The sequence below is a fragment of the Pleuronectes platessa genome, chromosome 6 (genome assembly GCF_947347685.1).
Source record: "Pleuronectes platessa chromosome 6, fPlePla1.1, whole genome shotgun sequence".
Taxonomy (NCBI): Eukaryota; Metazoa; Chordata; class Actinopteri; order Pleuronectiformes; family Pleuronectidae; genus Pleuronectes; species Pleuronectes platessa.
Window position 1 is genome coordinate 14,279,099 of NC_070631.1, and position 25,438 is coordinate 14,304,536.

At 42.4% G+C, this 25,438-nt stretch overlaps 3 protein-coding genes across 6 annotated transcripts; 1 reads left to right on the forward strand and 2 right to left on the reverse strand.

Annotated features, from left to right (window-relative positions):
* Positions 1-51: 51 nt before the first annotated feature.
* nfyal (nuclear transcription factor Y, alpha, like) lies at positions 52-5,604 on the reverse strand. 4 transcript variants are annotated; one of them, XM_053425470.1, is made up of 10 exons: positions 5,463-5,604; positions 4,552-4,659; positions 4,293-4,379; positions 3,337-3,483; positions 3,062-3,193; positions 2,861-2,963; positions 2,591-2,742; positions 1,880-2,053; positions 1,299-1,409; positions 52-1,096 (listed from the first exon to the last, which is right to left on the reverse strand). In XM_053425470.1, exons 2-10 carry the CDS (start codon positions 4,630-4,632, stop codon positions 1,022-1,024), a joined length of 1,062 nt encoding a protein of 353 aa, XP_053281445.1. In that variant the 5' UTR covers positions 4,633-4,659; positions 5,463-5,604; the 3' UTR covers positions 52-1,021. The 4 variants fall into 4 exon arrangements, with proteins under 4 accessions (XP_053281445.1, XP_053281443.1, XP_053281442.1 ...); XM_053425468.1 differs by lacking the exon at positions 4,293-4,379; XM_053425467.1 differs by lacking the exon at positions 4,293-4,379 and having other exon boundaries at positions 52-1,093; positions 2,573-2,742.
* A 1,781-nt stretch (positions 5,605-7,385) lies between these two features.
* ngrn (neugrin, neurite outgrowth associated) lies at positions 7,386-10,968 on the forward strand. Its single transcript, XM_053423911.1, has 3 exons — positions 7,386-7,840; positions 8,576-8,686; positions 8,771-10,968. The coding sequence occupies exons 1-3, from the start codon at positions 7,617-7,619 to the stop codon at positions 9,336-9,338; spliced, it is 903 nt and encodes a 300-aa protein (XP_053279886.1). The 5' UTR covers positions 7,386-7,616; the 3' UTR covers positions 9,339-10,968.
* On the reverse strand, positions 9,838-24,293 carry sort1b (sortilin 1b). Its single transcript, XM_053423910.1, has 20 exons — positions 23,654-24,293; positions 22,273-22,332; positions 22,101-22,174; positions 21,916-22,018; positions 21,659-21,820; positions 21,203-21,276; positions 19,941-19,990; positions 19,414-19,541; positions 19,175-19,319; positions 18,831-18,986; positions 17,561-17,667; positions 17,284-17,386; positions 17,024-17,195; positions 15,360-15,550; positions 15,058-15,247; positions 14,646-14,762; positions 13,259-13,367; positions 13,034-13,146; positions 12,651-12,780; positions 9,838-12,109 (listed from the first exon to the last, which is right to left on the reverse strand). Exons 1-20 carry the CDS (start codon positions 23,930-23,932, stop codon positions 12,095-12,097), a joined length of 2,478 nt encoding a protein of 825 aa, XP_053279885.1. The 5' UTR covers positions 23,933-24,293; the 3' UTR covers positions 9,838-12,094.
* Between the last annotated feature and the right edge of the window lie 1,145 nt (positions 24,294-25,438).

Below are 25,438 nucleotides of genomic sequence, written 5' to 3' on the forward strand. Positions count from 1 at the left end.
AATCAGACCTGAATAAAACTCCAAATTAAAAATAACCACTAATAACCGTGAGTCACTTAATAAAATTTAATTGACATAGGTTTCATGAATTCAATGTCCAACCTTTTTTCATTATAAAAAAAAAAATAACATCGCACAACTGCATCTGCTGGGTAAAAAAATCTATTATCTACAATGAAAAAAACAAACACTTAGGTGGACTGCACAATGAAGTAACTATATGGATAGAATATGTAATGTGATGCAACATAGCAATTTTTTTCCAACAAAGACAAAAAGTCTGACCACAAATCGTATAAAATGCATCAACAGGATGAGGCATATTAGTGAGTACATCCAAAACACACACTGGGGAAGAAAATAATTTCTGTACAACATCTTCACATTAGTTAAACATTTCTGTTTCTTGCGCATCAGATGCAGGTTGTTCTTGAGATGCTGAGTCCAACCCCCACAGCACGTGGGTTGAAAAAAAAATTTATGTCAAAAAAACAGGGCATCACATAAAAGATAAAGGACACGAGAGTTGCATCGAGGCTCAACGAGTCTCTGAAAAAAAATCTGTACCATTTACAAAAAAATATTTAAAGCCACAAGAATCCACAAGTTACAAATTCTCATATATTTTACCAGACCAGGGTCTGACAGAGTATGGCTTCACAGCTTTCCTTTTCATCTGTGTGACCGACACTGGCTACCCCAAACTTTTTTTCATTACTTTCCGACAAATCCTCGTCAAAACGCTGGTCCTAGGTGCTTGACCAGTAAAGCTGAGCATGGAAGCCTCCTCCATTTCAGAAAAGAAGACCAGTTCAGAGGCTCAGCAGCCACATGGCCAGCTTCCTGGAAGACCAGTGTAGAAGTAGAGAGAGAACAGAAGAAACCCAGTAACGGAGCTGCAGAGCTGGTGTAGTACGATGGGGCAGATGGGGGAGAAAAATGAGAGGAGAAGGTGTGGCAGATGGTTTGGCTGGGATGAAGAGTCTCAGGCAGGGTAAAGTTCTCAGGCAGGAGATGTTTGCTAAGAGACCCGGATCATCTGAGCCACCGTCTCATCTGCTGCCGCCTGGGCTGCCTCCTGCTGCTGCTGCTGCTGCTGCATGGGAGAAGAAAGGCAATGATTTTACAATTAGAAATTATGAAGAGTTTCATTCCTAAAGGAGACATCCAGTTAAAAAATCCAGTCAAAAAATCTGTCTTAAAGAGCCGGGTTGACAATTTAGTCTGTATTTTTTTGTCTTTATTACTGGATGATGATGTATAGTTTGTGCTGTGCTTTATGCAGCTTCTTGTCTCACCTGTGCTAGGGCCAACGCCATTTCCTCCTTTTCCTTGGGGGAAAAGAATCGTCCTCCATCTCCTCGCTTACGCTGCATAGCGTGACGGTGGCGAGACTCGTGCAGGTATTTCTGTCAGAGAGAAAGCGGGTGTACAGGATCAAGGCCAGTTAATCATTGGGTCAAATGTCATTTCAGTCATCCCCGTATATTTTATTTTTCACTTCGTCTCAATGTATCTAGCCCTACAGCTACATTCAAAGTACTATCAGGCATACTTCTAATAAATGAAATGACTCCTTGTAAAGCATCAGGGTTGTACTACCAATCCCATCGACAACTAACACCCCCAGTCTTAACCTTTATGCAATTTTCAGCTCTTTGTTTGACTCTCATCATCCAACCCACCATGAAATCTCGGTCGTTACTCCCGAAACAAAATATGATGTACAGAAAAAACGCCAAGTAAAAAAAGGAAAGGATCTAATGAAGAGATGAACATAGGCTAAATATAAGTATATGTATTAAGTTGGTAGTGAGGGTGAGAGCTTTAAAATGTGTACATGATTGTGTATGGTACGAAAACAAGCATCAAACCATACCCTCCTTTCTTTGGGGATCTTGCCCTCCGCCTCCAGCTTGGCCCGGGCCTGTCGTCGCTTCAGGATTCGATGGTACTGTTTGGCATTGACATAGAGAGGCTCCTCCTCCAGCATCTCCGCCCCTGGCAGGGGGATGCGCTGCATTGTGGAAACTCCGCCACCTCCAGGGACCATCTGATGGAAGAAAATAGGCCCACAGCGATTAAAGCCTCTAGAGTGGAAAATATATAATAGAATATATGGAGACAAACAAGCAGTTAAAGTACAAATGGTAAAATGAAATCTTCAAAATCACCTACTTTTGTGTTATCAGTCATTCTGGCTAAATCGTCTTCTTTACCAGCAGACACTGGTTGACGTTACGTTTAGAATAGCATAAGGTCAACGTAACATCAACGAGTGTCTGCTGGCAAAAAGGACACGTGGGTGCATAACAGGGATTGTGGTTTGTTGTTAGGGGGTTTTAATTAATCATTTATCACCAATAATTAATTCACAATTCATTGCAATATGATTTCATTAAAAGATAATAAATTCATTGCATAAAAATTTAAAAAAATTATATTATGCAAATATTGGCAGCAAAATTGGTACAGAAACTACATTTTACAAAAACTCTGTGACCTCTACCACACCACACGCCCTTTTGTGAGTCTACCAAAAAAAAGGAAAAGGTAATAAGATGCTGGATACCTCTGCAGAGGGTCTTACCATGACCATTCCACCTGCATTGACCATGTTGCCAGAAACGGGCAGGGTGACGGTCACAGTGCCTTGGCCGCTGTTCGTGGTGTTGGTGTTGTTACCGCCTGCCTGAACAATCTGGGCACCAGCCAAGCTGGAAGCTGGAATTGTGATCATTCCTGTAAAGAGATTCTCATCACAGTTATTGCTGAAAAATCACAAGACAGCAGTGCACCTGTTTATAAAGTCTACAAAATGAAAAGGGAAACACAAGAGGCAGGAGAGAACCGAGCTTACCCTGCTGCAGGACAGTGCCATCTGCATTGACGGGCTGGTAGACGATGGTCTGCCCATCGGCTGTCTGTGCCAGCTGCTGGCCCTGCAGGCTGATCTGCTGCCCCTATGGAGCCACATGTTAGGAGAGCAGACACTGAGTTGTCGTATTGATAATAATTTCATGCAATGGATTTAAAATTCCACCCGGTCAGAGTTTAATACCTGGTTCTGTCCAGCCGTGATGGCTGTCTGGGGCTGCTGGATGATGATCTGCTGGGGCTGACCCTGCTGACCCCCGAGCTGGATAGTCTGACCATTCTGCAGCTGGATCTGACCCGGCTGCACCAGCTGGATCTACACACAGACACAAAAACACACAAACATTGGTCCCATCCTTGTATCTACCAGGATTATTCAACATATATCAGTGTCCTTGTACAGGATGGGGTAAATCTTGAATACACATCACAATCTAGTAACTATGCCTTATCCCTTACCTGCTGAAGTCCCTGAGCTCCAGATACAGGGACCTGCATTATGGTTTGCCCCTGACCCCCTGACATGGCCTGTACCATGATGGGTTGTCCTGATGATGTGATGAGCTGACCGCCGCTCACCTGGACCATGAGAGGCTGCCCCTGGACCTACAGGGAGACACAGAAGATATGTTATAGGAGAACTGGCAGTGTTTGGTACCACAGAGCTACTCACTTGGGACTACAGGACTGCAAGCAGGCAACGTGAAATCTAGAACATCCAGGAAACCATGTCATGGATAAAAATAATTAGATGATTTGTTGTCATTCGCTCTGTTTTAGGATATACTAACATGAAACCTCCAGAGAGGATCCAGACGATTAGATAAGAGGAGAGGCTGCCTTCGAATCAATTTGCAATCGCATGTACAACTTAACAAGTACTGATGGTCCAACCAACAACAACATACAAGTGAGTGACAAAAATGGACAGCTGAAAGCCTGTGGCAGTGGATGTACCACAGAGAAATGCCAGAGGGAAGGACTCCCTGGCCCTTTTGTCAAGACAAATATAACCAGATGATGAGAAGTGACAGCCAGTGATGAATATGGATCTGTGTAGTTCAGCCCTGCATCACCTGTTGGCCGTTCATACTCATCAGGAAGATTGTTCCACTCGTAAAACTAGCTTTAACAAATGAAACACTATTCAGACATAGTCGATTTTTTTTGTTCATTTTTCTTTTAGGAATGAGGGAGTGGGCGAAAACCAGAGTCTGGCACACAACATACTGTTCTGAGGAACATGCAGTTCAGGCAGCTGCAAGGCATGCTGGGGCAAGGGGGAGGACGAACCAAACAGCATAGAGATGGATCATGAATACAAAATAAATGTAAAAAAAAAAAAACAGCCCTGGTTGTGGCATGCAAACTGGCAACACTGTGATGGCACTGACACAGGGCGGCGGTGACACCACTACCTGGAGTGTCTGCACCTGCTGGCCTGAGGCCGTCACCACCGGCGCCTCTGTTTGCAGCTGCACAGCCGTCACTGTGCCCTGTGTCTGCAGACAAGGCAGGACAGTTACAATCTCAGACAAGCAGTTATCACGATAATGGACTGGACCTGGAATCCACTGGAACGCTGGGACTCTGGTACCTGTGACCCGTGCTGTTGGATGGGAATACGGTTCTTTATCATAACCCACATTTATTGGGAGTAGGGTCTGAGCTCACCTGCTGCTGGATCTGTCCATTGCTTGTCTGCACAACTATCTGCTCCCCAGTAGTGGTGGTGGCAGTGGTGTACTGCTCCATGGCTTGTTATTGTCACAACCCTTTTCTCTTAAGACAAAAGAAATACACATGTACACAATATAAGATTATAACAGTAAGATTCATAAATTATTAATACATGTTATACAACCACAGCCTCAGTGACCATCCACACATAGCTTATTCGTTTCCCATGACCTGATAGCAACTCATTATCATTGGACATTATTTGAATAAAGGACACATAAGCGGCCTCCGGTATTCAAATCAAGCGAACATGGATCATACCATACCACGTGTTGTGTGTGTAATTTAGAAACGTGTATGGCTATAATAACCATGCATTGGGTTTGAAGAGAGGTTTGCGTCTGGGTGTTATTTTTATTAACAGGGCATGGTCGTATGAGGGCTAACACTGCTAGCTTCAGGTAGCAAGCTAGGAAAGCCAGACAAACGCTGCTCCAGACAGAGTAAAGCGCGGCACATAGGCTGCTTCACAGGCGAACTGCTAACACGAGCAGCGGGTGTGTTGGGCTTTGTTATAGTTTATGATACGAGGCTAAACCGCTGGGTTGGACACGGCTATTTCCACCCAGCCCCTTTGTTTGAGAGTCGAAATCTAAGCTAACTAGCTAGCGTTAGCCGCGGCTGGCGGAGCACCACACAACATGTTTCCTCGCAGGACCAGACCCCGGGAACTAGGGGACATTTTCAGCCTGATCGGCCCGAGACGCGGCGGCAGAAAACGAGCTGCCATTACGCTCCTTGTGTTTTTTTGCCTCCTGCATTTAACAGGGTTAGTAATTTGGTTGGTCCATGACAAACCAATCCGTGCTGACAACTACCAATGCCTTCAATCGGTTCTCCCTTACCGTGTCTCCGCTGTCCGGTTCCCCTCTGATTGGCTCCAGTACAGCTCGCTAAAGCCCAATCAACAAAGTGAGCGGACAAAATGGCGCAAATGAGACAACGGCGCCGCGGGAGGAGGTGCGCTGCTGCGTGTCCCTCACAGTCAGCTGCAGGGCCCCAGCTGACCGGCAGGGGCCGCTGCGTCATAAAGTGTTATAGTCACGTTAGTTCTTTTCTATCTTCTTTTGATCGATGTTTTCTCTGACATTAGTTTATGAAATGACGCGCAAGGAACAACCACCACGTAAAATTTATAACACGGATATAACTAAACATACAAAAGATATTTTACTACGGTGAAGTGAAATGAAAAAGAAGCAAGCACTGTGAGAAAATGGAGAAACACTGTAAAAAAAAACCTATTATTTTAGCAAATTCTTTCTAAACATGTTTTGACGTTGTTATGTGATCATTTAACCACAAGACAGTATTTGTTTTTTATTTCCAAGAAATCTCATAACTGTCCATCAAGTTACTGTTCAGTCTCTAGAGTCATTATATTCAGCAGCGATGTACTTAATGATAATGTAAAATAATATAATATAAGATTGGTAAGACTTTATTGATCCAGACATGGGGGGAATTCAGTTGTTACAGCGGCAGGTAGGTCAGAATGATGTTGACAAGAGATTATAAATTATTTACAACAAGCAATACAATATTCCTAAAGGAGACATCCATTGTCTGTACAATAACTAAAAGTGTGTATAGAAATGTTATAAAGTAAAGTGCAGTTGCACAGGATGATTGCAAAAGCAAAATAAGTTTGTACATAAATATAAGGACCTATTGTGATGATGATGATGATGATGATGATGATGATGATGATGAGGATGAGGATGAGGATGATGATAATAATGATATGTTCAAAACACACTTACACGTAGTTAAAATTGAAGAGCAGAGTCAGAATCAGCAGTTTCCCACCATTAAATATTCCTTCGGCAACAGACAAAAACAGATTACCTCTTTTTCAATTATTTCTGTGAAGTGACTTTATTAAGCCTCATGTTGATGAGGAAAATGTTGATAAATAAATTGTGTCCAAACACCTCCTATGCTCAGTTTGTAAAACAAAGAGGGGAGGCATCTATGTGTTTACAATTTTAAACAGTTCCACTGGGTTATTTTCATCAACAGATAGACCTTCATCAAAATATTTTTTTTTAGATAGATAGAAAGTTGGACATTTTCTCTAGTTATTTGGAGCATAAAAACCATATAGCTTGTGCTGGATGGCATATATTGTGCTACAACTGAGCTTCATTCAATAATTAATGAATAATCAATACACCTGATGGATGAATTAACAATTGGTTTCAGTGTGGAAAGAAATGTGACAAGTTTAATCGAAACCATTCATTTGAAGACAATAATAAAATTATAAAGACCACTTATGACAACTTTGTAAAAGCCTTTTCTGTGATAAGACCACTTTGTTGGGAAGGTATCAGCCAAGTACAGTTTACAAGTATGTTTGTTAAGAACGTTTCATCAACAGAATAGGCCCCAATCAACTGAAAGCATGTTCCAGCCTCTACTTGAGCACAGACATATAGAGGAGAGAAATAAAAAAAAAAATGTATTTCCAAATACATAAGCGGAGGAGGTAAAACGTATTGAGTGAATTATATCCATCTATTGTTTTAATTATGATAACAGTTTCTGTAGATTGAAATATGCGAGTAATTTCTCAGACATGCGGACAGTGCAACAGATGAATTTGTGATACTGGATATTTAAATTGGAGAAAACTTGGAGATTTTCTAGTATTTTGTAATATACTTTCTGTGTTGTTTATACGGCTGGAACAAGACTCCAATATAGTCTTCACCTCACCTCCACTCCGCTAGTTGGCAGTGTTGTACACACTTTAATCTGGTGTTTGCGGAAGTGTGTGCACGAGTCTCACAGCGGTTACCAGTGTGGAGTTGTTTGTTTTGAGTGAAGGTCTCTGATCGTTCTAAACTAACGGTGATGCAGTGATATCCTGTCAGTGAGTTTTATTAGAAGAATACGTCGCTCGGTCCGTTTCTGATGTTGTGTCCTGTCCCACACCGGACTACATGAACCTCCTCTGCGGTGACTCCTAACAGCAGAACCCGGTGCCCGTGAGCATGGCCCGGCCTCTGCAGGTTCTCTCCCTGCTCGCCAGGCTCGCTGCTCGGCCACTGACTCCCACTAACAGGTTCTCCAGCAGAGGAGTCGCTCCATGGATCGGACAGAGCCATGTGCGAAGAGGCAGAGCTGCAGGACACCGCCAGGACATGTCCGAGGAGGAGGGTGGAGGACATCCAGAAGATGTGGAGGACGTGGAGGACAAGCTCCAGACCTTGATGGAGTAAGCGCCAGTCATCACACATTACTCCCATGTTAACGATAATTATCTTGTGGTTGTACGCTGGGGCGCCCTATGAAAGAATGTAATACGGGTCCCCCTTCCCTTGGCAAACACACCCACTAGTCTTGAAATACCGTTTGATGATCTGTATTTCAATAATAGAGAAAAAAAAAAAAGAGATCAAGAATGAAAGAAAGTAAACACAAATATGCGCTATAATAACCCTAGATGAGCTACATAAGCACAAACAGCCCCAACTGAGCTAAATAACCACTCCACATATAGATATACATTTTCAAAGTGCCTTATGGTCTTTGTTACGCAATAGAGATGTTGGAAAGGATTGTTACAGGGTATTCTTGAGATAACACATTCACAAGGCAAAATAAATGGGGGGTTGTAAGGTCACTGTGACCTGAGCTTAAACCACTAAAATCAAATCAGCTCACATTCGTGTCAAGGTGAGCGTTTGCACCAAATTTGAAGACATTTCTAGGGGTGATCCTGAGATGTTGTGTTCACAAGTCCAAACGTGTATTTTGTAAGTTCACACTGAGCGGTTCATCTACTAGTCCAAGCCAATATTTTTACCAAATTTAAAGAAACTAGCTCAAGGCGTTCGTGAGCTATTGTTTTCACATGAATAGGACGGACGGTCACCAAAAAAAAAAAAGGCCTCCAATGCACTTAATTCTCTCTGCGCACACTGTTAACCACACCTCTTGTTTTCTTCAGTGAAGGCAAGAAGAGGCAGAGGACAGTGAAGTATCACATACTGAGGAGGCAGATGACTCCACTCGGAGCTCCACAGAGAAAGCTGACCTGGGTGGCTATTGAGCAGATCAGGTGAGGTGCTGTCTGTGATGAGTTAAGCCACTAAACCAAAAAGAACCATTCACTTAATTAAGGCTTAAAATGTAATGTTTTCAGATACCTGAAGCAAGAGCAGCCAGAGGAGTGGACAGTAGAGCGTCTAGCTGAGGGCTTCTCTGTCACCCCGGATGTCATCCTGAGGGTCCTAAGGAACAAGTTTGTTCCTGCGCCTGAAAGAAAGGCTAAGCAAGACACTAAAGTGATGGCTGCATTGAGTCAGTCGGTGCTGCCTTCAGGTGCAGGGCAGGAGAGACTGAAGCTGCCGGGAAACAAGGCAGCGGCCATACTCCCATCGGGAAGCAGAGAAGGTGCTTTAATCTCTGTAGCAGACACGATGATGATCTCTGGAGGCCTGGCCAAGACTCGAGCCTCAGTTACTGTTCTGCCCACCAGACTCCAAGCTGGTATCAGGAAAGATGCCATAGAGACAAGCTCAACAGAGGAGGACCGGCCCAGCAGCACTAATCCAACAGAGGAGGACACAGAGGAAGAGGAGAGCTGGGACGGCTGGGTTTTGACAGATGAACAGCTGGAAGAGTTTATGGAGATGGAGAAGCCATCTCCTGTGGCGCAAGTTGGGAATGATTTCTTTGATGCAGAGGGAAACTTTCTGTATAGAATATGAGGACTTCCTGTTGAACCTTTGGGTGTCGTCATTGCAATATTATATTTCAATAATAAATAATCAAGTCAGCGACTTCATGAATAGATCTCTACTGTGCAGGAAAGATAAAAGTCTAATTAATTATTACTTCTCTGTTCAAAAGTCATATTGATAAATATCTTTCTTTCATTCATTTATTGGGAAATTAAGATACCAAGACATGGGGGAAGAAGAAATACAGAGCTGAGAAACATCTCAATACAAAAATTAAATCTGAACATAAAATAAAGTCTGAGTGGAAACACAGCTGGAGGAAATCCTGCATCCCACGAAACAATGGGTTTTGACTGACTGTAGTACTGATGTTTATGAGTGTGTGCAATTTTGTGTAGAGTCAAATAAAAATCCAGATCTAGTGTATTTAATCGTGGTTTCACAAGATGACTGTTGAGCCTCGGTGGAGGTAAAGAGTGTCAGTCTATTTGTTATTGCTGTAAGAAGGAAATAATATTCAACAAAGTAGAGGAACATAAGAATTTATTGGCAACCCCAAATGAAATTGCCTCAAATATACAGAAGAGAGAAACATAGCAGATACAAAGATGAAATCTTGTATATTTACAGAACCTTCACTATGACTTATTTATTTATACAGTAGTTCTATACTGCAAGAAAAAGTCTGTTACCCTCCCTCGATGCAATAAAACCTCATTAAAGAGCTCGGCAAGTCTCTCCCAGTGTACAGTCTACAGCAGATGAGTAATGACCCTGTATTCACACCCTTTATTTGAGTTGACTCACAATCAGAACATCAGTCTCACACAATGAAATGAGAGATAGTAACCAGGTTAACTGCCGCGTTCTTTACAGAGCTCTGGATTAAAAAATAGTATTGATTGTTATCATGCAGTTCAATAGGAGCCCATATGAAACATATGTTCTTTCTGCTCAAGTGCAGCAAAGAGGAGTCACTGACATACTGGATGCAACTGGTTACACATTAGTTGATATAAATAGTTATCAGTAAACAGATGCCGGCCTCACATTAGAGGGGCCTCACATCAGACCCTCACACCCAGGCACTTGCATACCTGCATCAAGTTTACTGCACTCTGAACCTGCACCTCACAAATAAATAAAAACCTGCCACACATTGAAAACAAGACAGACAAATGATTGTGCAAGTAATATTAAAAAGCAGGATAAAAACAAAACCTGTAAGAAGACATGATAGGACGGATCTGTTGCGAGGTCAATCACGTTTAGCTTCACGATGACAGTAGTTTCGAGATGATTAAATAGAAAATAAAACAGTAGTAAGCAGTAAAATATACGCAAATGAGACTTTGAATAACCCTGTCATTTTAGAGAATTTGCTCCACCTCAGATGCAAATATATAAAAAGAAACAATTCTCACGTGGTGTTGCAGCATAAAGCAATAAGCTACAATGTTTATCTTCCTATACAACATTTACATTATTGAACCGTCTCCCGCACACACAGACATTGCCTCTGTGTTACTATCACCAAATTATACTGATGTATTGGGTTTTATGAATGCGTTGTAAAAAATATTGGTTGACATTTAATATCAAACTATAATCATTTTCTTTTTCATTTGCCATGTGAGTTCAAAAGTTAGTAGAAAAACTACTTGAAAAACGAATGATTATAAACACACTACAGTGATTATTACAGTATTATCACATTAACCATTGGTCACATTTAGGAAAAAATTGTTAAACTACAAACTCTTAGCATACAAAGGACCTTGTGCTTTGGGCAGTCAGAACTGCAGACTTTTTTTTTTTTTTTTATAAATCCTGTCTTGAAACAGACACTTTACCATCGTATACACTGACACGTAATGTGTTTCCAAAAAAACATCTCCATTCAACAAATGCAGCAACTGGAGACCTTAAGAGATATTGTGCCAAGATGATTATTTAAAGTGTTTGGACAATGTATTGGGTCTAAACACATTATTGCTATCAAATCTAATGCAAATTAAAGTTTTCACTTGCATCTTATTACTTTGAGAAAGGATCTTGGTACTGTAGAGCTACAAAACAATGGAGGTTCATATTCCAAGCACAGATCACACCAACGGATTTCACAAATCAGTGCCAAGATAGGAGTCTCTAATATGAACTTATTATTGGCTGTTTAGACAGTTTAAATACTGTATTAAAAGTGGGGATAAAGCCTTGAGTAGTTTGAGATTGTGGTTTACCAGCTTCCAACAGCAATCCTTATAACACCTTCCAAATGGAAACCACATCCCAAAAGAATAAAAAAAACAGGTTTATGTACAAGTGCATGAGAAAAAGGATAAAGACCTTCAACAGAAGTGAAAAGTATAATTTCCAGGAGCACTTCCAGGTGATGGGAGAGGCAGGACCCGTAATGCAATGTTGGTGGATTTATACAAACAGCTTTGTTTCAAAAAACCCATTGCTCTGGCTGTCAGCAGTTCTAATGACTGCATAAGTACTTTGCTTGATTGCAGATTCAAACTCAACCGATCGAATCAGAACTGAAGCACAACCCCACTAGATCTCCTTAGTTCTCCTCAACCGTGCATTAGTCCCAAGTCTCTGTACATTCATTATACTTCACAGATGAGTGCCACAGACTCTTCGTCTGCTCGCTGAGGCCAACGTTCAGACTAGAGGGTGAAAGGAAGAAGTAGCAGGAGACAAGAGAGATGCAGGAACAACAGCCCGCCACCAGGTGGACTGGAAAGCTGTTCCTGTACCGTGACAGGTTGCGCCTGCTATTCAAGCAGGTCCTGTGGAAAGAGAAGAGAACAGCATACCATTGAAGTCAGAACCTGACACAGGAGAGCGAACCAGGCCATGTTTACACACACACACACACACACACACGCACACGCACACGCACACGCACGCCTAACTCCATTACTCAGGTGACCTTGTTAAAAGTCATCTCAGGTTAATGCTGGAACATTAAAACACAAAGTCATCCTCTGATAATGAAAACCCAGCTACAGTTCACAACACCATTTGAGACTGGAACACGTATGGTGGACAAACATAGAGTACAAAGCTGTTCCCTCCCACCCTCCTGATTCCAGTTTATCATTCAACATATTTGTTTGGCAGTTATAAGCATATCAAAGGTACAGGCAAATAAGTCGGCCAACGAGTACCAAAGAAATTGCAGTAGAGCAATGCCAGAGATGCAGGGTTTTCCAGGTAATTTAGAAAAACTATAACAAAGTGGGTTTTCAGCCTAATCTCTGAAGGAGACCGTAAACCCATGTTCATATCTTGGCCTGAATATGAGGAGGTTAAATTTATCCACTGTACCTCATCTGAGTCATCGTGAAACACTATCTTCCCGTTCTCGGTGTGGTTGGACTCAAGCGGGTCGTCGACCTCCGCAGCAGCAGTCTCCTCGGCATGTTGCTGCAGCACAGAGTACCTGTGAACCAGGAACCTGGAGGCACATTCACAACACTGTTAGGTCACTTAAAGGTTCAGTATGTGTGATTCAAGTGAAAGGGATATATTGACAGAAAAAAATAATCCTAGTGATGTTTCCTAGATTATGTGATCACCTAAATTGTACGAATTTTTGTTTTCTTTACCGTAGAATGATCCCTTAATATTCTACAACAATTAAGCCAGGATACAGATTGTTTCCATGGTTAAGAACTGAACTATGAACATGAGCAGAGAGATGCACCAACCTGCCGCCGCAGACATATTTCTTCACAAAGACGACTCCTGCTGCGATGCTCAGTAACATGACGATGACGACCGTTACCACAATGGGAACAGACTTGGACGAGTGCCCGTCGACCTGTGAAAAAAACCCAGCACATAAAAGTGAAAAAGGGTAATACAGTTACAGTTAGACAAACATTGAGACTAAATCAATGTGTATAACATTTTCAAGAAGCAGAGATACTGACCAGAAGTTGTGGGCCGACGAGGTCACTCACACACCTCACACTGAGGTCGATCTCTTTACGCTCAGGCATCTTTCCTCCCTCACACTTATCTCCGGGGATCTTCCTATAGCTGTGGACCAATAGCAATTCAGTCAGAGATGAAACTATTATTATTATTATTATTATTTTAATCACCCAGTCAGAAGGATGACCGTTGACTTATAAGTAGATTTTCATTCTCATCACTTAAACAGGAAAACCATTAGACCTTTGCTGGATGGTTTCATGATTTACTTATTGTGATGATACCACTACATACCATTACTACTACTAATACTTATGATAATAATAATAGTTTTATCCTCTTATCAAATAAATGTTTTAATAATTTAAATTAAATCTCACATTAAACAAGTGTCAAACAGTTTTTTTATTATTGATATATTATTTATTATTTTTTTATTATGAGTTTTAATTGATTCAGTAATTCATAATATGGCTAAATGCAACAACCTGCCTGATCTACTTAATTGTTTGTACTGGATTCTTCAGCTACAGGTTTAACAATAATGATTTTCTTTGAGTCGGTGTGTGTTTACAGTTTGTTTACCAAAGAGTCTGCCTTCTCGCTTTCACAATAAAAACAGGCGAGTCATTCTCGCTCCCATTTACTTCCTCTTCCTCTTACTTCTAAACCACAGATACTTCCTTATTCTCGTCACTCGTCTCCTCTGACTCAGATAAACACTATGAACAGCCCTCTGTCACTTTCTGTAACATAACATAGGTCAGTGTTGGTGGCCTGTCATGAAGTGTTGTACACTTTTAATATGAACCTTTTATTACTACCACTACTCTAGTAAAGCTGGTGAGGACAATAGACAACAAATAGATAATCATCAAGCACACTTGACAATTAATTTGAAGCAAGTCATGCGACATGTGCAGGGCATTCTTGACCACCTGACAGGTCATCACAAAGACATCACCTTCATGGGTTGATATTATTTAGTTATTTGATGTTAAGTAGGAAACCAACATTACAGTGACACACTAACCTCTTTTACACCAAAATTATCGCTGTTGTACGTTGTTCCCAAGATTTAAAAAAGTACGTAAACGCTCATGGCTATACATTTTTGACGCCCGGAAGTTCAATGCTCATCTAATGTAGTTTTAGAAAAGGTGCAGTGTCACTTCTACTGCCATAGTAAAGAGGAAGAAGAAGAAGAAGAAATGAGTGTTCTCTCCGGTGTCATGTTTCCATTTCTGCCTTTATCTGCCGAGTGAATGCTGATTGTATCTATTTCTATTGCAGACAGAAGCCAGATGTTGGTGGGTTTTTAAACCAGTGGAAACAAGGCTATGGAGATCTGTTGGACTTCAGTGACTGAAGCTGGAGTCTTACCCACTAGTCTGCAGTTGCTCCTCTCTCCCATGCAGACAGAACTCCAGCACTTTTCCTTTCAGGTCTGGCTGCTCCACACACTCTGACCTGTTCTCTTGACGGTAGTATCCAAAATCACTGCAACAAGCACATGAGTAGAAAAACCTACATTTACACTTGCTACTAAAAATATCCAGTTGTTAGACTTAGTAATTCTACTTTCTGAATTTTGTGTTAAGCCAAAATTATTTTTTACCCAAAGGAAAAATGTATTCCAGGATACTTAAACAGTTCTACTTGATACTGTATACCCAGTAAGTGAGAGATGTTATCAGTCACCAAAAAATAAGTTCTAACATTATCCAGAGACGTCTAATCCGATGTCACAGAGTGGTTGAGTTTGACATTTTGAGCGTGCATGTCAGAGTCTTACCACAGGAAGTCATCCAGGGTGCATGGACACGGGGTCGGCTGAGTGTTGACCTGGTAATCTCGTCCATTCCAGCAAACAGAGTCCTTTCGGAGACGCAGGAACTTCTCTTTGTAGCCAAGGTTGCAACCATCTTTGGGATCACTGATGTCGTCGGAGTGGGCCAACCACTGCACATAGTCCTTATCGGCACCTGAAAACATCAGCATATTGCACTCTGTTTACATATAATCTAAAACAAATCACAAAATATGACAAATACCTCAAATTCTACACAATTTTCTTTTTAAAATCATGTCACTCACAGTCTCTGGTGAGAAGTTCCCTGAAGTCGATGGTGATGGAGATCCAGTACTGGCTGAGGAGGGAGTCCCTGTAGCCCCAGATGCTGACATTCATAGAGCGAGCTCCCGGCTCCGACGCCAGCCCAGTGAAGTAGATGGGGTCATCGGTGAAGTTGTACACGCCCCAGCACTGTCCTTCATCTGTGGAAAACCTGTCAAGACATCAGAAATGTACAATCATCAGCCTTAAGAAACATAAAAGAGAATCTCATGGCTACAGTGCATGCAGGTCACAAGGCTGACCACTTCATCTATGTACCTAATAACTGCAGGAATCTATGTGTCTGTATGTGGAATGCAGATCTTATTAACTCACACTTGGCATGTGTCTTGTTATGGGAAGGAGGTGTAGTATAAAAAACAAAAAACAACAGATTCCATAGTTCTAGATTCTGCGTACGGAGCTTCACGGAATTTTGAAAAACAGGTGTAACCGTAGCTTCAGGGTTCTGTGGCGTCCAGCCGTCGGTTGTTACTCGCTGTAGCTCAACTACTGCAGTTCACTTTTACAGTTTCAGAAAGAAAGCTGCAACAAGCATGGCTTCATTCTAAACATACAGGTTTAGAACAGGCACTGAATAAGTCCTGCTCACACAGACGAGCTTCCTGTTGTCGGTAAAACTTTGCGCTGGACTCACCGACCTGAACTCGCTCTGCTGCTCGGCACACAACTATTTGAAGCATTTGCATATTTCAGACTAAACGAGGGCGAGAGAGATGTAAGGGAAGTGACAGCTACTCAGAACCACAGTGGGCCGTGCAGCCTGCTCCCCTGGGCTGATCACCACCACACAACCACATTTACTTTTCTCTCTCTCTGATGTTTTATTTCTTTTTCATTGAGCCAGGAGCTGAATTTGTGTAGCGTCCCACTGAGAAAAGTCCCAGATCTTAGATGGCCACTCCACCATTGTTTTCCCAGAGTGGTGAATTATTCTTCTGGGAATCTGTGACACCCTTGTTGTAACAGTGCTTACGATCTTACTTTATTTATTGTGGTTTTTCAGCTCTGTGAGTTGAAATTAAACACTTTTGCAAAAAGAAAAGCACAATTAAAATAGTAAAATTAACAATGGTTGAAAACCATTTAGCTTGTTCAGTTTCAGGGACTTGTTATTTTGCATACTTGCTCACTGTCACACAAACTTTCCTGAGGGGTAATATATGAGAACTCAGAGGTCAGTTGCTCAGCATATTTGACGCAACTCTTTCTGCCAGCCCTCTTGTAAAATATTAGTAAAATATCTAAGTTAGCCCATTCGATAAAAATGTATTCATAGCAAAGGAGAGGTTGCGTTCATGAAATTTTTAACATGCAAATATTTCCAGAAGAAAAAAAGGAACCATAAATGTAAAAGATGCAGCTAAAGATGTCAATTTGGAAAGATAATATTCGAGAATTTTTGGTGACAAATAATATGTGATTTTCATAATGGAAATAAGAATCTCTGTTCTGCTCCCTGCACTCTCTACCCAGGTGCCAACCCTTGCCTGAATGTTCTGGACATTTTCGCCTCTGACGCTCACAGCTGCGCTCTTTATATATGAAAGGCAATCTCCAGAAGCCAATTCTCGAGATATTTTCCAGTGTTCAAATCTGAAAACAGCTTAAGACTGTAACTCACTTGATCTTGTTGATAGGCTGAGTGGGGCTGTGCTCCACAGCCACCAGGAGTCCTCCAGAGTCCAGGATGGCGTAGTGATGAGGTCCATCGAGGGCCTTTATCCAGCTATACCCTCCATCATCCGACACATACACATCAGGCTTCATCACTGAGATGGAATCACCAACGCTCCCTGATGAGAAATGTTCATCCAGAAAAATAACTTCCAGATTATCTCACACAAAAAAAACGTACATATTCAGCTTTGAACTGGGATTTACCATGAGCTAAGACGAGACCCACAGCATTTGGTTCACTCAGAGGCAGCATGGGGACATTCAGCCTCATAGCGGTGCTGTAGGCTGCGTGGATGTGGAGACTGCACTGTGGGCATAAAGACAATCAGCATTTGTTATCTGGATGTTTATAGGACCAGCAATGTGTAGTATTCGGCTTTCGTTTCACTGCTAAACTGAATTCATTGTACCAAACAAACAGTTCAATTGTTTTAGCTTTGCTTTCTCTCGAGACAAATCATTTTGCTCTTTTTCTTTTTACCTTCTCTGGGTCCTTGGCAGTAGCATCACACTTGCTGTTGGCAGGTTTCCTCAAGGGAACCCACTCCCCTCCTTGATCAAACGACACCACCGACTGCACAGAGTCACCTGGAACAACAAGAAAAGAATGGTAACATTTACAGGCAGTCTTCAGTCTTCAGTGTTACTTAGACTGTGATCGCCCGCCATTGTTGAACGAGTCTTGCCACTGTTTAATTTTAAACAAAATTGTTTTTACACACTTATAACAACATCCAAAAATCTCCCACTTAGTGTTTTGTGCTGTCATTTCATTGTGTAAGTGTGTGCAGTGCTCTTTGTCTTGCTCTTTCTCTCTCCCTTCCTGTCTCTGTCTCTGTCTCCCTCCCTCTCTCTCTCTCAATTTGCAGCACTGAGGGATATCCTGCAAAGGCGGTGCGCCGTCAAAACTTTCGTAAGCTGATTTCAGACATGCACTGGACTCTGCAGTTCCCCCGTGTTTTCTCCGGAGGAGGTGCACGTGTGAAAGCAAATGTCAGACTACCGACTTTATCTGCCTGACCTCCCAGTATAAAGTCTATAGAAGTTGATGTCTGTGGAGAGAACCTCCCGCTGAGCTGTGCGAAAGGCAAACTCTGGCTAAACTCCGTTGCCAATTCTTCAGATTGTACCCGGAGGTCATGTCTGAAAACGGCTATAAAGATTTACCACCCTCACAGGCAGCCAGCCCTCGTCATAACTTTGGCTGGTGTGCATGTTCCAATTCCTCAGCTGGCACGGAGACTTTATTCGTATCTTTCCTTCAGGCTCTGTTGGACACAGGAGTGAACTGTTTGCTCCCGTGCATTCACCCATCACCCCACCCGACCCCTCAGTGTGCAACTACAGCCAGAGATTGATCTAATTCTGAGGAAAACACTGTACAAGTAAGCTAGAGTAAGCAAGGCAAGGATCAGACCCAGTGCAAATCTAACCCCAGAATGTTCATGTGGAGAAGGGAGAAAAAGAGCAGATTTAAAAATAAAATAATTCGAGAGAAAATGGAAATAACAGAAGCAGACATGATGGAGTTAAGATCTAGCTGGTGATGTGAGACATTTCTGCTCAAGTGTCAGCCAGCCGCTTCAGTCAGACAGCACATCTAACACTGAACAGCTAATTAAATATTTACCCAGCGCCCTCGCTCCAGTGTGTAATGGAGAGGTCATATCTCTGTGTGTTTCTAAGGGAATCTGAGCACATGCATTTGTTTCTATTCCTTTATCTAAACACGGACACATGTGTGGAGCTACCTTCAGCCAGGACACTGGTGACGAAGACTCCGCGCAGGGAGGTGATGTTGGTGAAGTCTGTGTCCCCCCCTGTGGTGGTATAAAGGTGCCGCTCCAGCGACTTGGAGTAAACGGTGCCCCGGTCATCTGATACATAAATGGTGCCAAAGCCTGTATCTGTAAACAGATTAAGATGACAAAAAGGATCACACATACTGAAGATTCAGTCACTTGAAGGATCAGCGGCTTTCCTATCAGGCGCTATCTACAACAAAACCGAGCCGTTTCTTATCAGCCCTATCATCTTCAACTATCATTACTGCTTTGATGTACAATAAAAGCGTGACGTTGCAGCATGGACCTACCTCCCGGCTCGTCAACATGCATGAAGACCATTTCATCATTCGCTGCCAGGATGGAATAAAACTGCTCGTGGCCAACAGGGGGCAGCTGGGCCATGTTCCAAGTCTCGCCCTGGTCCACTGACACATAGATCATCCTCAGAGTCCCCTGCAGAGAAAGAGACGGTAAAGAAAATAAAAGTGAGTCAGAGAACAGGAATCAGAAAATGTATTGCCATGATTTGGATGTTCTGTATACTGACCTTGCCCGTCATCACGGAGGCAAAGATGAAGCGTCCACCCAGGCCAAACGAGTAGATCTTACTGGCGACAGTCTTGATGGTTTTACCGTAGTCTGTCGTCCTTCTCAGTTCCAGCATTCCCTGATCAACTGACACAAAACAGAAGAAAATGAAAATGTATGATGAAAATATATGCAAATTTGAATGTAACCAAAAGCGTAACCAAAAGTGACATGTAGGATTAAAGGTATAAATAATGAATATAGGCATATAGATGTAAATATCTGGTGTATTATCTGGTTAGAATCAACTATTTGAATAATAGCATTTGTCATTTAAATTCTTTAAATCCAAACCGAGTTAATAAAGTAAAAATAGGTGTCAATACAAACATGTAGAACATTTTCTTTTTAACTTTATTCGGAAATGTTTTAATACATTATATGTCATGTGGTCTACACCTACGGACATTGATGCAGTCAAAAGAAGGCCTGGGTTTAAGTGTCACATGATCATATTAGGTCTGGCTTAAGGACTAAGTCACTTACTGCAGGATCCGTTGAGGCCGGCTGTAAAGAAGATGCTGTTTTTCCTTCCCCTAGAATCAGCGCGGAAAGTACAGAGAATTTCAGTCCACAGAGTCAAGGGTTTAACAGTAAAACAGATGTAGATTTCCTTGTTGATGAGGATGTGACAGTTCTCAGTGTCCACACATCTCAATAAACAACAAAGTCAGGCTGAGAAACATTCCTGCAACGAGGATTCTCTACATATTTTCCGTTTACTCCTATAATGTAGTTAGTTTTGCTAAGTCGCAAAGTAAGCACCACATGACACGGCTAATCAAATACAACCACCATGCAGACACGTCCGTCTTTACTTTGTTCTTTCTTTGCAGTGTTGTGTTTTCACATCAGAAAACTCCGGCCTGGATTATGACACATAAAGCCTGTTCAGCCTCATTTGGGGCAGCATTAAAAGGTTATGTATGAGGAAGTCGGTTTCACACACACAGTTTTATCAGACTGTGAACTTCAAACCTGCTTTAAAAGTGAAATTAAAGTTATTTTGAGATCCAAAGGTTACTAAGCAACACATACCAGGAAGTGCATAAAAAAATAAAAAATAAACAAGATTGCTTTGAGGGCTTGGCTCTTCAAACACTTACAGCTTTATGATTAAATATTTTGCAAGGGTGTAGCAAGAATACAAGTCTTGGAAATATAATTGAAACATGTCTTTGGCTAATTAATATTCATTTAAATTAGGGAAGGAGAGTAAAGCAGAACTGAGAGTCAAACAAAATATTCTTTGCTTTGTCCCTCTGAAGCAGCAGTAATGATCAGAAAACAGGGGACAACTGAAACAAACATAAAAGATAAGTGGAGTCACATGAATCAATAGTCACCATTTCTCAACCCAATTCAACACCTATAGGAGATTATGAACACATGAGGGAACGTCCCCATAGAGACTTGAAGGAACAATGCCACGGTGCACTGAGGTGGCACAAGCTGAATACGGTCGCCCAACATGGCAACACCCTATGACAACACTTACTGCGGGGAAATCTTTAATTTGTCAGCCGTCTGTAGCTTATTGAAGGAATTAAAACTAAAGACAATAAAAAACAGACTTAGGTATCATATACATTTTTGGGAAATCCTTTCTATGGGATACCTCTACTCCTCCCTACACTCACTGAATAGATATTTCCCTGAGACATGGACTCCTGAGGATATTGAATAACAAGTGTGTGTTCACTACGCACTGAGGTGACTAAGGTGCACCTGTTTGGGTTGTCTCTCACCATTTAACCAGACACACTGTGTTGTGGACCTTGTTCCAGGTGCTGCCAAAATCTTCAGACAGCCATAATTCATTCTGAGGATGAAAAAAAATAAAAATGTTGGAGTTCATGCGCAATAAAACCAATGTTTACACAGGTTAGACGGATCTTGGTTTTCTAGAGCTGCTCATAAACACCAAGGCCATTTTAATAAATCACTTTAATAAACACACAGAGAGAATGGTTGACCAATGGGAGGCCTTTTGCTTTAAGGGAGTGAGATGGCGCTTAAGGGTTTAACAACAGGCCATTAAAAAGGTCACCTGCCCTCTTAAGTTTACGACTAATTACTAAACTACTGCTACTCTGAAATCCCCGCATACAAACCTGGAATTTATACAGAGTATTCTTATGCTATACTCTCATCCAAACATGTTGACTTCTAAACAAAACGCAGATCTTTTAACATTCACTTACGCTCTTGCTGAGGACGAGCAGCACGGTGGAATTTTCAGGGTTGTATGTGATCTGCATCAGGGGGACGAAGGGCAGGTCCCTGTGGGTGAAACTTTTCCCAAAGTCATCAGAGGTAAAGATTCGAGACCCGTGACCTCCGGACACATCGCCTGTCAGGATCACCTGTAATTCAGAGTCCAGAATTTCAGACTGATGAGGCCACATGCAAATCTTTACAGTGGTCAATATGCTGCAGGCTCACCCGGCACATGACTTACTTTGCCCGAGTTCTCAGGGCCGATAGCGATACCAAACTCTGATCTGATGAAGGTGTTGTCAATGAGGCTGGTGACGTCCTGGAATGACTTCCCATAGTTCTCACTGGTAGGGAAATAGTCAAATCAATGCTAATCCCAATGCAAATGATGTATTTCTTTTAAACCAGTGATGTCATGCGACTTACCTTCGATAGAGTTTGGACTGCCCGAGTCTTATCATGAAGAAGGGCACCTGAAAAGTTGTCAATGCAAGGATGACCTGCAAAGAGAGAAGGTTATACTGGTTCACTCAGAAATCTGTGAAAGAAAGTTTTTCCTACTCATGTCACAGTGGAACATGTTAGTGGTGATACTCACCCCTGTGCTATCTCCAACCCAGGCCAGGGACACCGAACCACTCAGGTCATTGAAGGTATACTGGGAGAAATGACAAAATATGTTCATGTAAGAAAAATATATAACAAAAACACACATCAACAATCCCAGTACTGGTTGAGGAGTATGTGTAAATAGAATTGTTAATAGCACAACACTATTTGTGTATTTGGCCTTCAAACTGTGTACTAGCATCGTGTTTCCTCTAATCACATGTTTAAGCATAGATGAGGAGGTTTAAAAGTTTTGAATACAACTACAGAACACAGTCTTAAAGTCAAGAATCCTGTTTTCACTTTGGCAATGCTTTCATTTTCAGATTGAGGCCTGTTGCCTGAGATAAAAGTCACAAATCCTGAAATTCCAGTCAGTGGCCTCGGACTCTCCCGCTGGGTGGACGTTCACAAACTGTTCTCAGACAGGTCTCTTTCAGCAGCTCGGGCTGAAGGCAGCTCCGGTGCCGATGGGACCTGCAACAGCAACCTGGGGGGAATGACAGGGCTCTAGGACTTCTGTCAACTTTAGATTACTAAAGCCAAGTATACAAAGGCAACAATGCAAAGTTGATCACATGGTTGCGAGGAGCTAGGAAAATTTGCAGCACAGGACCCTGTTGGCCTCTAAAAACTGAGGAATCAGGCGAGACCAAGTTCAGACTTCTCTTCAGGATCCAAATGCGCGTAAAGCCAAATATACTGTACCCTCTGTTTCCTAATGGACTGGCTGCTTGCTAACTGCTCTCACTACCGCACGAACACAGCTTTTAATTAGAAAATAACCACCGCACAGCCAGTCACATGGATCCTTCCCCCCCTGGGCCAATTTTCCTACAAACGCTCAGACAGCTTCACTCTCCAGTCAGGCAGAGGAGAGTGGGATCCTCAGACACACAGTGAGAGCTGCATGCTTGACAACAATGAGATATAGGTCATGGCCACTTAATAGGGTGTGGGTATGGTTCCTAAAGTATGAAGGAATCAGGCGTTGATACAGTCTTCTCTAGCGTGTCACTGCACCAAATAGTCAAGACAAGAATCTGGGCAGCCTTGATGTGGCAATCACCAGAAAGACCAGAAGGGTCCTTTAGTGGGCTTGGAGAAAGTTGTCAGGAAATATCTGAACTTAGTCCCGTGCTAAAGATCTTGACAATGACAGGACTGCAAGGTGAAATATAAATGTACAGTGTAATATCCTCCATCCTCCTGAGCTCCTAGGCTGAATGGAAAACAGCCCATCACCAGTAGCTGTAGGATCCTGGAGGCTGAACGGGCCTGTACCTGGTCCGACACCTGCGCGGTGTCTCCTCTTGCCTCATTAAATTGTCAGACGTGCGAAGTGTAACAGGACCCGCGGGTAAACTTACACGGTGGGTGTTGGCCGCTAACTTGGCGTCGTATCCTTGGAGAGCTTGACAGGAGTCGCCCTGCTCGGTGCTCCGGCGTCTGATCTTGTGAAGCGGTGCAGCGGCCAGCCAGGCGGGCAGGGACCGCTTAGCCACCCTCGCTGCTCCCTCCTCGGCGATCTGACGCCTGGCGAAGAGCGGCTGCACGGAGCTCTCGGATCCCGGCAGAAAATCTGAAGCGGCTGCGAGGAGAGACGCCGACAGGAGCAGGACACAGCGCAGCGGCAGCAGGAGTCCCATCCTTCGGTGCTGGTGGCAGCGGCAGGGAAGGAAAAGAAGAAGAAGACGAAGAGGAGGAGGAAAACACGAGAACCGAGTGTTTATTTATCCGGGGGAAAGTGAAGGTCGCTACAGCTCCACCGCCGCGGATGACATCAACAAAACACCGCTCCTCCTGACACCGACTGCTTCGGGCTTTGAAAACACGGAGCGCACTCGCTGCTCCGGCTACTTCCGCACTGCAGGAGCGAAGAAATGCCCAAAACGCGGTGTTCTACGAATGAAACACGGTTTTTGACGCCAGTTAATCGAGCTGCAACTCCTCAGACAACATGATCCACTGTAACCATCGAGCAGATTGTGTCCGCAGATCCGTGATGCTCGGTTCGGCCACCAGGCGCTGCGATTGGCTGCTCCTCTATCGTGGTCCACCTATTCGCTTTTCTGATTGGGTACATTCTGGAAGGGCGGTGCCCAAAGGATCCTGCATAATGAGCTGTCAGTGGCTGTCAGGATAGGTTGAGTGATACTATCATTAACTCCATCCAGTTTCAACTTAGGGAAAGCAGGACAAATCAATTATCATTGACTGGCTGAAACATATGCTTATTTAAATATATTAATATATAACCTTCAAGGTTGACAATTGATACACAATGGAATGGCACCTGAAAGGGATAGTTCACCCACAATTTAAATTCAGCGAGTTAGAATTTTCTCTGTGAACTATCATTTAATAATATTGGGTTCAGCCACCAGGCTCTGTCACTTTAAACGTTATGTTCTGGTAGTTAGATAGTTAGATAGTTAGATAAATTCCACAACCACAACATAATTTAATTTCACCTTATCCATATGATGATATTGCAGCGCATACATTCGATTTTAAATGCAACACAATTTACATGTGAAAACCATTTTAACATGGTCAAAATACTAAACAACATCCCGAATCTCTGTGCTTTGAAAGAAGTGGTTCGTTTTTACTAGCCTTTGTTTATAAACATGATGAGGATCCTAATACTACTTCTGATTATACAATATTTTTCTACCAATCCTTGAACACATATAATCATAATAATAAAATGTGTAAAATAAACGAAACAGTTGTCGCCTCATTCGCGTACCCGCATTTTTCTTTGTTTAGGATTAAACATCTGGATCTGTTGCGATGCTGGGAAGCTCAAACAAGAGATTAAATCAGATGAATTTTTGTAATCTCTCCACCAGTGGCCCATCCTTGCCATCGGTGAATAGCAACCCTGTGGATTTAGAACATTTGAAATGCTCGGTTGATGCAAATTCACAATTATTTAAAAAAGAAGGTTGGTTGTGAAAAATCAAATGTTTGTTAGGAGCTGGATCAATAAAACATCACAAGATGTTGAAGAGAACATCCACACACCCTTATAATGGCAAACATTGAAGAATTCTCTGATTACTGACATTAACTCTGTTATTGACTGTTTGATTTGGGTCTTTTTACATCAGTCTCACTTCTTGCATGGTCTCAACAGATTTGACTAA

What these genes read in the sequence shown, in the direction of transcription:
- ngrn (XM_053423911.1), top strand. Translation starts at nt 7,617, where the DNA reads ATGGCCCGGCCTCTGCAGGTTCTCTCCCTGCTCGCCAGGCTCGCTGCT. An exon ending in AAGCTCCAGACCTTGATGGA is followed by an intron (nt 7,841 to 8,575) that starts GTAAGCGCCAGT and finishes TGTTTTCTTCAG; the next exon opens with TGAAGGCAAGAAGAGGCAGA. An exon ending in GTGGCTATTGAGCAGATCAG is followed by an intron (nt 8,687 to 8,770) that starts GTGAGGTGCTGT and finishes TAATGTTTTCAG; the next exon opens with ATACCTGAAGCAAGAGCAGC.
- nfyal (XM_053425470.1), bottom strand. Translation starts at nt 4,632, where the DNA reads ATGGAGCAGTACACCACTGCCACCACCACTACTGGGGAGCAGATAGTT. An exon ending in ATGGACAGATCCAGCAGCAG is followed by an intron (nt 4,380 to 4,551) that starts GTGAGCTCAGAC and finishes CCTTGTCTGCAG; the next exon opens with ACACAGGGCACAGTGACGGC. An exon ending in ATGCAGGTGGAATGGTCATG is followed by an intron (nt 2,054 to 2,590) that starts GTAAGACCCTCT and finishes TTCTTCCATCAG; the next exon opens with ATGGTCCCTGGAGGTGGCGG.
- sort1b (XM_053423910.1), bottom strand. Translation starts at nt 23,932, where the DNA reads ATGGGACTCCTGCTGCCGCTGCGCTGTGTCCTGCTCCTGTCGGCGTCT. An exon ending in GGGTCTCGTCTTAGCTCATG is followed by an intron (nt 17,196 to 17,283) that starts GTAAATCCCAGT and finishes ATTTCTCATCAG; the next exon opens with GGAGCGTTGGTGATTCCATC. An exon ending in TCGTCGGCCCACAACTTCTG is followed by an intron (nt 13,147 to 13,258) that starts GTCAGTATCTCT and finishes TTTTTTTCACAG; the next exon opens with GTCGACGGGCACTCGTCCAA.